The 14794-nt window shown below is 32.2% G+C and overlaps 1 protein-coding gene across 1 annotated transcript in view; it reads left to right on the forward strand.

Annotated features, from left to right (window-relative positions):
* The first annotated feature begins 2668 nt into the window (after positions 1-2668).
* The window catches only part of LOC132560324 (protein Wnt-5b-like), a 45004-nt gene continuing 32878 nt past the window's right edge, over positions 2669-14794 (forward strand). Inside the window, exons 1-3 of the mRNA XM_060224997.1 lie at positions 2669-2766; positions 6505-6761; positions 12827-13119. Coding sequence (XP_060080980.1) covers positions 2669-2766; positions 6505-6761; positions 12827-13119 — 648 coding nt within the window. The remainder of the gene's footprint in view (positions 2767-6504; positions 6762-12826; positions 13120-14794) is intronic.

Consider the following 14794-nt stretch of genomic DNA (forward strand, 5'->3'; position numbering starts at 1 on the left):
GATTTTGTACCATAATTTATAATTGACCAATATATTGTAAATTATGTCCCATATATAAAGAATTGTATACCATATATTATAACTTACATACATTATAGATTGAATACCATATATAAGATATTATGTGCCATATAGATCATATACCATATATTATATAATCACATCCCATTTATTTAAGAATACATGTATATACCATACATTATAGATTATGTACCATATATAAAAGATTATATATATATATATTATAAATTATAATCCATACATTAAATACCGTACATGACAAATCATATATTAGATATTAAAGATTATATACCACACATTATATATTATATACATTAAAGATTATATACCACACATTATATATTATATACATTAAAGATTATATACCACACATTATATATTATATACATTAAAGATTATATACCACACATTATATATTATATACATTAAAGATTATATACACACTATTATATACATTATATATATATATACATTAAAGATTATATACCACACATTATATATTATATACATTAAAGATTATATACACACACATTATATATATTATATACATTAAAGATTATATACCACACATTATATATTATATACATTAAAGATTATATACCACACATTATATATTATATACATTAAAGATTATATACCACACATTATATATTATATACATTAAAGATTATATACCACACATTATATATTATATACATTAAAGATTATATACCACACATTATATATATATACATTAAACATACCACACATTATATATTATATACATTAAAGATTATATACCACACATTATATATTATATACATTAAAGATTATATACCACACATTATATATTATATACATTAAAGATTATATACCACACATTATATATTATATACATTAAAGATTATATACCACACATTATATATTATATACATTAAAGATATATACCACACATTAATTATATACATTAAAGATTATATACCACACATTATATATTATATACATTAAAGATTATATACCACACATTATATATTATATACATTAAAGATTATATACCACACATTATCTATTATATACATTAAAGATTATATACCACACATTATATATCATATACATTAAAGATTATATACCACACATTATATATTATACATTAAAGATTATATACCACACATTATATATTATATACATTAAAGATTATATACCACACATTATATATATATATATACCACACATATATATTATATACATTAAAGATTGTATACCACACATTATAGATTTTATACCAAACATTATTGATTAAATACATCGTGGATTATATGCCACAAATGATAAATTTCATAATATATATATATATATATTCATACTATACCTGATACATTTTGTATCATAAGTTATACATATATTTCCACTACAAACATGCATACATTAGACACCATAATGCAACCATAAAAAGAAAAAAACATATTGAAATTTGTATCTACACAGCAGGTTTTATTTGATGTCTAAATTTGAGTTATAAGTTATTGTGACACTAGTTCGGTCGTGTACAACACCAATCGTTCATATATTGTCCTAATACACATCATACACAGTTCCTACTGAGAGGTAAGAAAGCCACTTTGTAGGCAATAAATATATCATTTTAGGGTAAGAAGAAAAATGATAACTTTCATTACGATATTCCGTGTACGATGTGAAACGCGATCTGATTTCACATGCACTTATCGTATATAAAGACCGTATCATGGTTTGATAGCAGTTTTCATCAGCACAATTCAACGGGAGAAGATTTGTTACGTTACTGTAGCATTTATAGGCAACATGGGCCCTATCGTGTATGCATGGCTGCTCATTGTGTCCCTCCAAGCGGCAGCCCCCGAGCCCTTCTGATCATCATATACTGACTAAAGTCAACTGACACACATATTTACGCTCATGGATATTGTCCTGTTAGCCTGCCTTATTTCATGGTTTGTGAATATTATATGTTTCCTATCATCCCGCTTACAGTGTACATGTGCATAGAAAGGATAATATCGACGCTCCTTCATAATACCCTCTACGGCTGTACTCCTATACGGTTCAATCGTACACAGGGACGAACCTTATTAAACCCCGTAACACACTCGCAAAGCAAACTGGCGCTCTCATATGACAAACAAAACGGAAAAAATCAACAGATAAAAAGAGAAGAAGCTATTTTTTAATTATCATTAGTGTACAGGTCTCGAATGGACAGATCGAGAAAAACATTTGAATCGCTTAGGATGTGAGTGGATATGGACCAATCAGAGACGAGCTAGCGTCAGAGGAGTCGTCTGCTCCGTTCCATCAATCACAGGTCGAGTGCCACCTCTGTTGGAGGGGCAATGATGCCTTGAGATCACTCGCAAAAATATCATGGGAGTGTGTGTGTGCGTTTAACATGATTTGTTGTGAATTTTAATCACTCGTCAGTCCGATTCTTTCTGTGTACATCTTACCCACCATGTAGTGAATATTTCGGGCCACGTGCACGCTGTGGAAGAAGTAGTAATTTGAGGGGGGACTGTGATATAGTTTGTCGGAGGATGCTTAGCATGGGATTTATCAATGAGATATGTATTACCTCACATTGTTGTTTCCGTCCGTAGAACCTCGGGAAGTCGTACGTCAGTGATATGCCAAAATGGCACTAGGAATGACACGGTGGCAAGGCATAGGAATCGTGCTTCTATTGGGAATATTACAGGCTTTTCTTGTTTCTGCTGTCGGCGATATTTGGTGGTAAGTAATCTATGATCTTACATTTTTCTAATTAATTTTTTTTCAAAATTTGATATTTTATTTTGAAATCGACGTTTAAGTTTACATCACTTTCGCTATATATTTCTGTAGCATTCAAACACACAAAAAATACGATAGGGGGTATTGAAGTATTACAGAATGCATATAGATGACCGTGTTGTGTAATGAAATACATAAATATACAGTCGTTTGCCTAGTTCTTTTGTTACCTGTTGTGAATTACTATTTATAAAGAAGATAAACCCTCCCTCTCATTCATCAACTACTATCACGGATATTGCGAACGGTTTAAATCAGCAATAAGTAAACACTGAAATCGGCCTTTATTGACAAAATTGTCCGGATTAGCCTAACATAGATCAACGTAGGACACATTCCTTCTAACCATTGACTATATACAGATAGAAAATGTATTATACACATACCATACACACACCTACGAAATATACTAAAATAAATATCATATACAATGTGTACACTGGAACAAAATTGTCGAGATAATCTAAAATATTCAGGCGACAAAACAGGTATACAATTTAACAAAGGCAATGTAGAAGAAAGAGAAGCGAGAAGCGTTTTTTGTTTATACCTTGGTCGAGCAGAGTGCCCATACAGGATTTACCCTTGAGCCCTAAGTTTGTAAAGTGCTCTCCCGAATCAATAGTGCGAGGGTGACAACTGTGACACTGCCGTCTGCTTATAGATAATTGATGATTTTCTTCTGACCTCAATTAAACACTCAAAAATGGCTGGAAGATAAACAGACATCATTATTATACAATATAGCCCGCGATATCCATATCAGAAGCATGTACCGCCTTCTCCACGAGTTTACCTGTACAGGTGAGCGGCAACACAATCGATAATGTACATAACACACCAACCTTCACAGCTCTCTTCCTATCAATTGTCTTAATACGACACATGAACCCCCTATTTACCTGTATATCACTCCAAGATTTCAAACACATCAAAATTACTTTGTGAAACACAAGAACATGTGTTTCTTTTCTACTTGTTCATAAATTTCATTTAGTATTACGTCGTCTAGAAAAAATGTAGCTTTTCTTTTTATAAATAGAACGAATTCGTGTATTTTAATGAGACTGTACAATTTGTTGTCTGAAAAAGTCTTTTTACTTTTCAATTAATACTTTGTGGTAGTATCTGAATAGGCTGAATCAGACTAATTCAATCCATCTGTATACCTGTGTGTGTTTACATTTTATTGATCAACACTATCCAGGTTTAATCATGAATTTGGCATTTTCCCGTAACATTTAAGTGTTATGAACTCGCGGTCGAGTGCCTAGAAAGATACAGCACTTCAAATTAGATACCGCTGATACTTGATTGTGATAAAGAAACCTCACTATCACACAGATGCTGTTATTTCTATATCGTTTAGATAGAATATTACATTTAATTTGAAAACATATTAGTTGTTCAAATGCTTATCATTTCATTCTAACTTTATATCTTAATATATTAACGATGTGATTTTGCCAGTAAAATGTTTTGTCGTAGATTTATTTCAAAAAGTTTTAAAACAAATTTATGATAAATAAGTTTACAAGTGTTTAATATACATAATGATATGTATTCTATTTGAGAGATTGATAATTTATTTAAGACATAATAGATAAGATCGTGTAACATAATTTTCATAAAACTTTATAATAGATTTAATATAGAAAAAAGTCTTAATTGGACGTAACTCAATAATAACATAAACCAAATAAGGCTGTGTAACGAAATTATAACAAACATTTACAGTAGATAAGGTAGTATAGTATAACAAAAAGGTTATATGACAAATTCATAGTAGATAACGTACTGTAACAGATTTATTGCAAACAAGTTTATATAACAAAATCATAGTAGATATAACATCTATTACAAACAGGTTTATATAACAAATTCATAGTAATAATGTAATATAAAATATCTATTTCAAAAATTTATATGACAAATTCATAGTAGATAACGTACTGTAACAGATTTATTGCAAACAAGTTTATATAACAAATTCATAGTAGATGATGTAATATAACAGATCTATTACAAACAAGTTTATATAACAAATTCATAGTAGATGATGTAATATAACAGATCTATTACAAAAGCTAATTAAAAATATAATAGATAAGATTGTATTATAGATTTACAACAAAAGTTTACAAATACACGTCATTATAGTTAAGATTGTTTAACAGATTTATAGTAAAAAGTTTAAATATGTATATATAATCAAAAATATGAAATCAGCACGGTAGTTTGCTAACGTTTTGATTCCAAGCTGCCTAATAGATATGGATATATACTAAGATAATTTTATAGAATTGTAAACTAGATCTTTATAATAGAAAAGCTGTTCTTATATATTTTTGATAAATAAGGTTATAAGGTAGATATATAATCAATATGGTCACTATCTCATGATCAAAATTTGTTTTCCAAACGCTGAATATGAGAAATGAATTTTTGTCATACTTTAACATGCCATCTTTAATAACGTTACGTGATATATGTGTAATGAAAACATGTATGATATAATTTAATGTTTAATGAGTTAATAGAATAGATTAATCATAATTAAGTCTATACTATTAATATCCATCACAGATGAGTGTATATAATATTAATATATATATTATAATTCATGTTGTATTTATGGAACTCTTATAATTGATCTTAAATCGGATGATGTAGTGAATTCATTTCATTAGAAATTATTTTACAAATATTGGCAATGGGTTTAAAGTGTTTCAATTTGATAAAAATATTGAAATTACAGATTGTACAAAAGACACACAAGTGAATAACACATTTTAATACAAACAGAGTTCGATACAGTAAAGCCAAACAGTGAACTGAGCTACATTATGCAGCTGCTTTGTTCTTCTTAGACTCGTCATTGATACTAAGGGCCTCAATTTTGAAGCAAGGAGGTGACTGAAAACAATCCGAAGTTATCAAAATCTAGTTGGGAGATGCACTAACCTATTGATTCATTGATTTCATATATCTAATACCTTAAGGAATTACGTGAAGTACATGTGTATATTCTGAACCGTGTCACTACCAATGAATTTTCTGAACTTCAATTTCAAATGACCTTATTTCTATCTTAGTCTAGCTAATTAAAGATTGAAACATTACATATTGTATTGAACACATCACTTATCACTTTTTAATTAAGGTTTTTGGAACTAAATTCTTTCATCTTTGTTAAATATAAATAATAATATATCAGACCTTTTAGATACACAGCATTAGATTAATTTCTAGGACTCATTGATTTATGAAGAGTAGGAGGTGACGGGAAAAAAATCTTAAGTGATGGAAAGAAATGTCAAAATCTGAATGGAGAGGCCGTATACTAACTCCATAATTCGTTATATTTCATAATTTTCAAAATCTATGTATTTTCTTGAACGTGTGTAATAATGTTAAAGCCATATGTAAAACAAACTATATTCTCGTCTAATGTTCTGAAACAAACTTTTGGCTAAATTTAACCTGCTTTAAGAACTTTATATTCAGCATATAGTCAATTGCAGTTATAAATTGTAAATATTCTAATATGAAGTTAGTGTGAAGTTTGTTACATTTTCCTTTTAGGCTTCTTTAATTTGTACAAGTTACAAGAAACTGAAAACTGCCAACTTTTTAATGAATGATTAATAATGTATTTTGATATTAATTATTATATAGGAGTCTTGCTGGAAAGTTTGAGTCCTGGAAGAATCCACAGTTATATATTCTTGGCTCTCAGCCCTTGTGTCCTAAGCTAAGGGGACTTTCCCCTGGGCAGGTAAGGCTGTGCCAGCTTTACCAGGATCATATGCCCAGTGTGGGGAGGGGTGCCCAGCTTGGCATTGCCGAGTGTCAAGTACAGTTTGGTCATAGGCGGTGGAACTGCTCGACAATCGAAGGAGACAACTCCGTCTTTGGACCTGTTTTAGAAAGAGGTAATTATCACTTTCCTACGTCTTAGATGTCAATATCTTATTGTGCTGATATACCAGTAGATTTGTTTCAATAAACATATCATGAACTATCTATTAGATGATAAGGTAAAAATACAACACTATTTGCTGTCATGGAGAACATATCTACATACATTGTACTCATCGATGAATAGATGTACATCATCTTACAGACACTTTCATACAATGTCCAGTACACGTCATTAAATAGACAAACATCATATGTAACAGACAATGCCCAGTACTCACCACGTAATAGCCCTTCACTACATCTCAAAGACTTCTATTTTTTTCAGGACTAAGTCGATTTATTGCGTCTTAAGAATACTTTTTCTCATTAAAATTCACACATTCACTCCATCAGAATTATTAAAAGTATTAAAAACTGTAATTGTGATAATTATTTTGGACAATCACTTTAAGAAAAACGTCCAGTTTTCAAAGATGGAAGCACGTATATATTTGAATATTGGTATCAAAGTTTCCATTACATACTTTACTAACATAAGTACACTATTAGTTGTTAGTTTTCCGTCAATCTATTAATTCTTTTTTCAACTGCACGATTGGACCAAAGTCCAAATGAAGGCACACAGCTAACCTTGTATGCTATGATTAGAAACGAATAGTCGTGCAGGCACATCTCAAACTCGTATTAACTTGTTCATTTTCCTACATTGGACACTGGATTCTTTGCCCTGGGTTAACGGTCATGATCAGATAATGTTAATAGAGCTTGAGAACTGATTTCGTGTTTTTTATTGACAAACTCATAGTAAAGTTATGTGTCTTAATGGATCTTGGATTGGCAGGTAACGCATGAACACTGCCGAGTTTGTCTTTATCAGTTGGATTCATTTTGTGTCTCGTCAGGTAACAAATACTGCTATATACTAGCCCAGTGTAGACTCCTAAATAACTGACTAGATAAAGGCCGGGTTGATGAATACTTCCGGTTAGAAAATTATCTCGTAATAGTCGCAAAATTGAACGCAGTTAGTCTTTTTATGGATGTTATTATCATCACTTTGTATTGCATTCGACAGAAAACGATTATGAAAAGGATTGCAAATTTTCTCTGTGTAAGTCGTTTTGGTACGAGATACTAGACAAGGGAACATTTATAGACAATTAGATGTTGGTATCAAGACAATCCTGTTGATAACACAGCGGGGCTATCAGGTAGCAACGTAATCAGTAACCTTAAGATAGGCAACAGATTCTGATGCCTGAACTAGGGTATTCGGTTCAGAAATCAAGAGAAAATACTGAGTTAGGTAAGAATCCGACGATTCTGACACAACACATCTTGTTTTCTGTGTCGCCAATGGAAAGGAATGGGTGTTCTGGTATTAGAAATATCAACAGGTCATCCATGGTACGATACGGCGTACTTTTATCTCACGGTTCGATAATGTAATAGATACGGTAGATTAAAAGTCGTCCAGTCGGAATTGTTATTCAGCAAGGGCATTGCAACATGAAAAAGACCAAGCTTTATGACAGTATAATAAATGATTGTCAATAATACGGAAGATATTGGAACGAATGAAGATGATATAGCTCCAAGGTACAAGATGTTATCTTTATGAGCCGAAAGAGACATATGTTAGCTATAGATTGAAGGAATCGCGCTGGATCGTTTATCATGCAGGTCATCCTATTCTGATTTACCAATAAAAACTCCAAAGAATTCCTATTATATTTTGTTGTCTTTATCGATACTATAAACGCCTTCCCTGACGTCCCGTCTGCCGTGTACTTTGGCAATTTAAGACGATGTTAAACTCCGGTTTCAACAGTTATGAGCATTTTACAGCCGTGAGATTTATCACCATTGTTATCAAACATATATGTTAAGTCTAAAGACAGGTTGTCTTTTGCTCGATTGTCTTCGATATTTTTATAGAAATAGTGTTAGCAGTCTTTGTTTTTGTGGTGAAATATGGAACGTCTCAGTTGCACTGTAACTCTCGTCTCCTACTACGTTATAGCGTACGTGTTGGGAAGCAGACACTACTTTTTATACAAAATGGCGGCTCGACGTTTTACGAAATGTCAGACAAAAAAACACGTTGTATGAAGCATCAGTCAAAATATTCCCTTTTCGCGTATTTAATTGCTTGATGTAATATCAACTAGTTGAGAGAGACCCAGACATATGGGATTTCTCGTCGACTCGAAAAAAATCTTTGCGATTTCAAACGTAATCCGTAAGATATGAGGTATGGAAAAGCAATTTAAGAAATAGTTTCTGCAAGCTAGAACATCCAGAAAGGTCCCCTGGGTCTATCGCTATCGGCAGCAGAGGAAAAGGACCACCAAGTATTCCGCTTTTCTGGCTTTCACTAAAACACAAAGCTCTTTCTTCCCATTGTTATTGTCCCGGAGTGGAGCTACCTCTGGGTTTGGTCGCGTTCATGGTTGGGGTGGCAGTTATCGTTAAACGTTTTATTTTGTGATCGTTTATCTGTTCTTGTGCCTTAAGTCTAATGTAGGGAAATTATCTAGTTTTGAAAAAACGCACATATATCAGTAAATAGGTTATTTATCTCGTGAGAAGAAATGATTAAGAGATCAGTTGGTATCATTAATTCATCATAATAGGTATCATTGTTCAATGATTGTTCGTGAATATGAACCACAAAATCCGAATGTCACAGCATGCTTGGAGCTGTTTACTGTATGTTTGGTGCGGGTTTGTGAGAACAATCGATATGTATTTTGGGGCGATATCAGGATCATATACAGGAGTGATAAATATCGTCAGAATAACCTTAGGGTAGGTATTTCCACTCTAGATTCCTGATAGCCCTAGAACAGGTGAAATACACTGCAGATCACATCATACCTGAGGACAGGTAAATTACACCACAGTTCACATCACATCTCAGGACAGGTAAAATTCATCTCAGTTCTCATCACACCTCACGACAGGTAAAAAACACCGCAGTTCTCATCACACCTTACGACAGGTAAAATCCGCTCAGTTCTCATCACACCTCACGACAAGTAAAAACACCGCAGTTCACATCACACCTGTGGTCAGGCAACTTGGATCAGAATCCAGAGTTTCTTAGAGTAGGTAAAGTTGATGATAATTCACATGACCTGAAATTTTACCATTGCAGTCCTGAATTATCCTGAGGCAGTTTAATCTGTATTAGTCTAGAGTGATTACTTGGTTACGTCATTTTCAAATGTCTGACTTCAGTTTCTATCAGGTTTACATGAAAAATAAAAATACAAGCAATACTAGAACAATATAGAAAAAAAACCAAACAAACAAACAAACAAACGCCCGATCAACTTTAAAGTATTTGATAAATTACTTTGATTTAGATGTTTGACAATAAAAAAATGTATTTGTTTATTACTTAGTATGGAAATATTCAGTAAATGTATTGCAAGGATGTGTTATCCCTAATTTATGATATTGGAGGATAGCATAACGAAGTATTTTTATTGTATATTATTACAATATATAACATATTCTCGTCCGATGTACTGTATAAAGTACTGATATAATGTATGCTTGTTATAAACTACCTAACAGGTACTACAGAGAACAGATATTGACACAGAAGTCCACCACAGTTAGGAAAATAACAAATGAACAAAAATTAAACAGGGGCGATCATATTCAATGAAAAATGGTCTGTTCTTAGATATTAAAGAATTTTTATGAAACAGGATGTTTACAAAGCTGTAGGTTATGCAGACCTCTATATCAGGGCATTCGATGTTCTGATTGTCCTTGACCAGATTAAAACTGCAATTGTTCCGATTCTAACATATTTTGTCTTAGAGACAAAGTGTTTATCACAAATGATTTAATTTGAATATGTAAATGAAAATATATTAAGGTACTACGTTAATAAATAAAACGGAAAGGTGTTATTTACTTTATTTATCTATTGCTTAGTGTCTGTATCATCTGGAAGGTACAAAATCCATCAACACCTGACGCTTTATCAATAACTTATCTTATAAATATTTTGATATATTTTTTTATATTTCAAGAATTCCGTTATACATACATGTATGAAGGTATTGGGTTATTCTATCGTTTAAATGTTTATTATAAAATCATAATTGATATTGCTATGTATTACCAATTATAAAATAATGATATGAGATGGTTCAAATGGCACAATAAGAAATTATAGGTAATAAAATACTAACTACTCGTTGTTGAAAACACCTTTACGAACTTCGGTACTTAATTAAACGCAGTATGATATTTTAAGCGATAGAATACACGCATGCGTTACGTGTGATTTACAATAAGTCGGAAACATTGCCTACATAATTTGATTGACGCGTCCTTCATCAGGGATCCATAGATTAATTTTATTTTATTTTCACTTTCCTTTCTGTGATCAATTTTTAGTTCTATATCCGCTATAGATCTTTTTTTTTATTAATATGAATGTACATATTTTTCTGCGTTTTGATTTCTATAAGTGAATAAATCTATAATTTCACCAGGTGATTTGTGATATTTTAGATGATGTTACCGATTGAGCTGTTCTAACTTAGTTGAATATATTTGTCATACTTCAATCAAACTGTGACAGGTTTTCCTTATTCCTTGGTAAGTTGATAGCGTGTTACCTGATCACGGTGTCATATAAATGACAACCCAGTCGATTGAATCACGACGGCTCATCACTTCAATACGAGGGCGTTATCAAGTTTTAAAATGAAAATTGAAGTAATGTAAACATGATCTACTGCTGTATAAAGTTACGTTAGCTTTTTATAACGATTTCTTCATTTTTAAAAATCGTTTTCCTGAACTTCGGTGATAAAAAAGAACAAAAAAATACCACGATTTTATATTTTCTTATAACTGGAGCTTCGCGATTTACTTATTATAACTATTAATTATAGATATAGGCTTTTCCCTATACTTCATAAGAATCAAAGCAGCACAGGGATAACAATTATCAGTGTTTCGATCAGTAATTGAAAAGGATTGCATTGAATATCCATTAGGATTTGAATTTGAAATCAGTTAGACATATTATTTAGTGTAGAGCGTGGTTCAGCGATGCTGGAAATAGCATAGTTGTGTTTATACTTTCAGAAAAAAACCTAAATTATAATGCATCCAAAAAAACCTTTACATATCAACATCTGAAAACGTATTTTATTTTCTATTAAAATGAACTTTATGGGATGTTATCATTGTAGGTTATCATTACTAAATCAGATGATACATTATTACGTAAATATTGTGACAATTAAACATTTTCATCGCCTGCGTACTTTATAAGCGATGGTTAGTGTTGTAGGGAAGATGTATTCCTCAATGGTGTTTTTATGATAAACTATTGTGAGTGTTGTTTGGTTATAAATGTCATTATTCCTCCATAAATCAGTTTTGATTCACAAATAAAACATTTATACGATTGTTTTTCCCAAAACATACGGCGTATTACTGAGTTATAGACAATATAGTTTTTACTGTAAATTTTGTAACACAAGACAGATTGGTTTTATTTCCAGCGTCTCCATGGTAATATGGTCTTGTTTCATGTACGGGACGTCGGCATGTTTTATTGGAATAGAAAAAACCGTGACTGGTTAATATGTTGTGGGCATATTTCTCACCTAAGTAATCGACCCAAAAATTTGTTTTTACGTTTCTATTTATAGAAAATGTCATTTTTCACATAAAACATATCAGTGAAATAACACCCTTTTTTCGTGATGATTTGACCAAGCGGGAGATCCCCTTTGTTTCCATTGTGATGTCACGACGCCGTAGCTGTATATGCATTGTGACGTCAAATAATAAAGAATAAATTTTATGTTAGAAAAAAATAAGATTTTCAATATTGTTTACAAAAATATTAAATTAATGCGAGGCATACATTTTTACTTTCGTTGCCATTTAAAATGATATTTTCAAAACTCGAAGAGAGGCTCGGTTAAATAACAAAAAAAACAAAGACTGTTCATGAATCTCATATGAATGAACACCCATGCAATATCTTCAATATATATTTATGTTTAATCCATTTTTTTCTACATTTCAGCCAGTCGAGAAGCTGCATTTACTCACGCTATCTCGGCCGCTGGTGTGGTCCATGCTGTGAGTCGGGCGTGTCGGGAGGGCGAGCTGTCTCGGTGTGGCTGTAGCAAGGCCATGCGTCCTAAAGAACTCAAACGAGGTTGGATTTGGGGCGGCTGTGGTGATAATATAGAGTACGGGTACAATTTCGCTAAATACTTCGTGGATGTACGAGAAAAGGATAAAAACCATAAACGTGGGTCGCGGGAATTGGCCAGGATGTTAATGAATCTTCATAACAACGAAGCAGGCCGACGGGTGAGTTACATCACCAATGTACTATTAGTTATGACTGACAGCATATCACGTTAACACATGCATCTCATTCACTTAAACTTGTACTGTAATTTCGTAAGGAATGGAGGGAATTTTTTTACTAAACACACGATAGAACAACACAATTCTCCTGTCAATTGAATAGTCACCACACTACTGAATGATTTATGAAGAGAACCAAGACAACATCATATACACTACGCAATAACCACGATCGATTTTGACTAGACTAACAACATGTTTTGAATACAGTGTACTTTTAACTGACTAACCTTAATTATGCTCAATGTAGGTTACTTTGAGCAGGTTATCATTTCACGTGTTAAATGTAGTAATGTAACTGACTAAACTAACATTTTATGTGTTGGACAGTTTACCTTGTCCACACTAACATTTCATATTTTAAATACGCATCACACGAGTTGACCAAACTAACATTTTTTATATAAAGATACAAATGTCTCTGACCAGATTAATACTATATGAGTTAAATACATTTTATTTGTGTGTTTAACATATTTCACTCTGACTAGACTAACATTAAATGAATTAAATACATTTTATTTGTGTGTCAGATATAATTCAATCTGACCGGAGCAACATGTTATGTATTAGATTCGATTTACTTTGACCGGACTAGCATTTCATATGTACAATTTAGTTCACTTCAACAAGACTCGCTTTTCATGTATTAATTATCTCATCTACTTTGACGAAATGAACATTTCATATGAATTGAATGCAATCTAAAGATGTCCGACATTTCTCTATAACATGCAGTATCCAGTCCCCAGAAATGTTGTGTGTATGCCTGTATATAGTCTAATTATGAGTCTATGTATGGATATTAACAAACGAGCACGAACAATATAGCTCTGTTATGTCTATAGATAAAGGCTAGCAGTTTACTTGACACAAGATGTGATTTATTACAGATGAACTAGAACGTCAATATAGATTCTCAGTGATCTCACGATGTATTGACCTATACGGTGATAGTGCCACAGTGAAACAGCTAAGGATTATGCTAATGAAGCTGTCCTTTTTCACACTGTTTCATATCGCACTTGTTGCGCTTGCTTCAAACGGCAGTGTCTTAGGACAAGTTTTTAGGTCGAAATGCATCCGTGCATGAAATATTCTACAATATCCTGCATTATCTAACTTTAGATTTGTCCTTTGACATAACTTGTTTTATTGCTATGTAAGCCCTGCCAATGAAACTTTATAGCGGTTGATATTAAGAAACATTTTTACAAAGCGAACATCTGCTCGCTTTAAAAAAATCCAAATCGAAGCCCACCTAGCTGTGTACATCATTGGAAGTGTAGAGAGCGTCATTGGAATGATATTCTATATGATAGCGGCAATGGGATATGCGGTTTATCACCTTCTTATGGAAATGGTGATATTATTATGTATGCAACTCGATTCAAATGCATTTATAGTCTGTTGACATTACAATAAAACGGAGAACACTTTTCTCTGAATAAGGGTCGGAACAGGAATGTGGCAAATAGGCAATATATTCTTCTTAAGGACGAAGTGTTTAGAAGGGAGGTTTCTCAATGATAGATCAAAGCTTTAAACGGGACCCTTCCCCTCCCAGAACAATTCAAGTCAAATAGAACATTTGTGATTGAGTTGTTGATAAATC

Source organism: Ylistrum balloti, unplaced genomic scaffold (assembly GCF_031769215.1).
Source record: "Ylistrum balloti isolate Yb309-2 unplaced genomic scaffold, AGI_CSIRO_Ybal_v1 Utg371048, whole genome shotgun sequence".
NCBI lineage: Eukaryota > Metazoa > Mollusca > Bivalvia > Pectinida > Pectinidae > Ylistrum > Ylistrum balloti.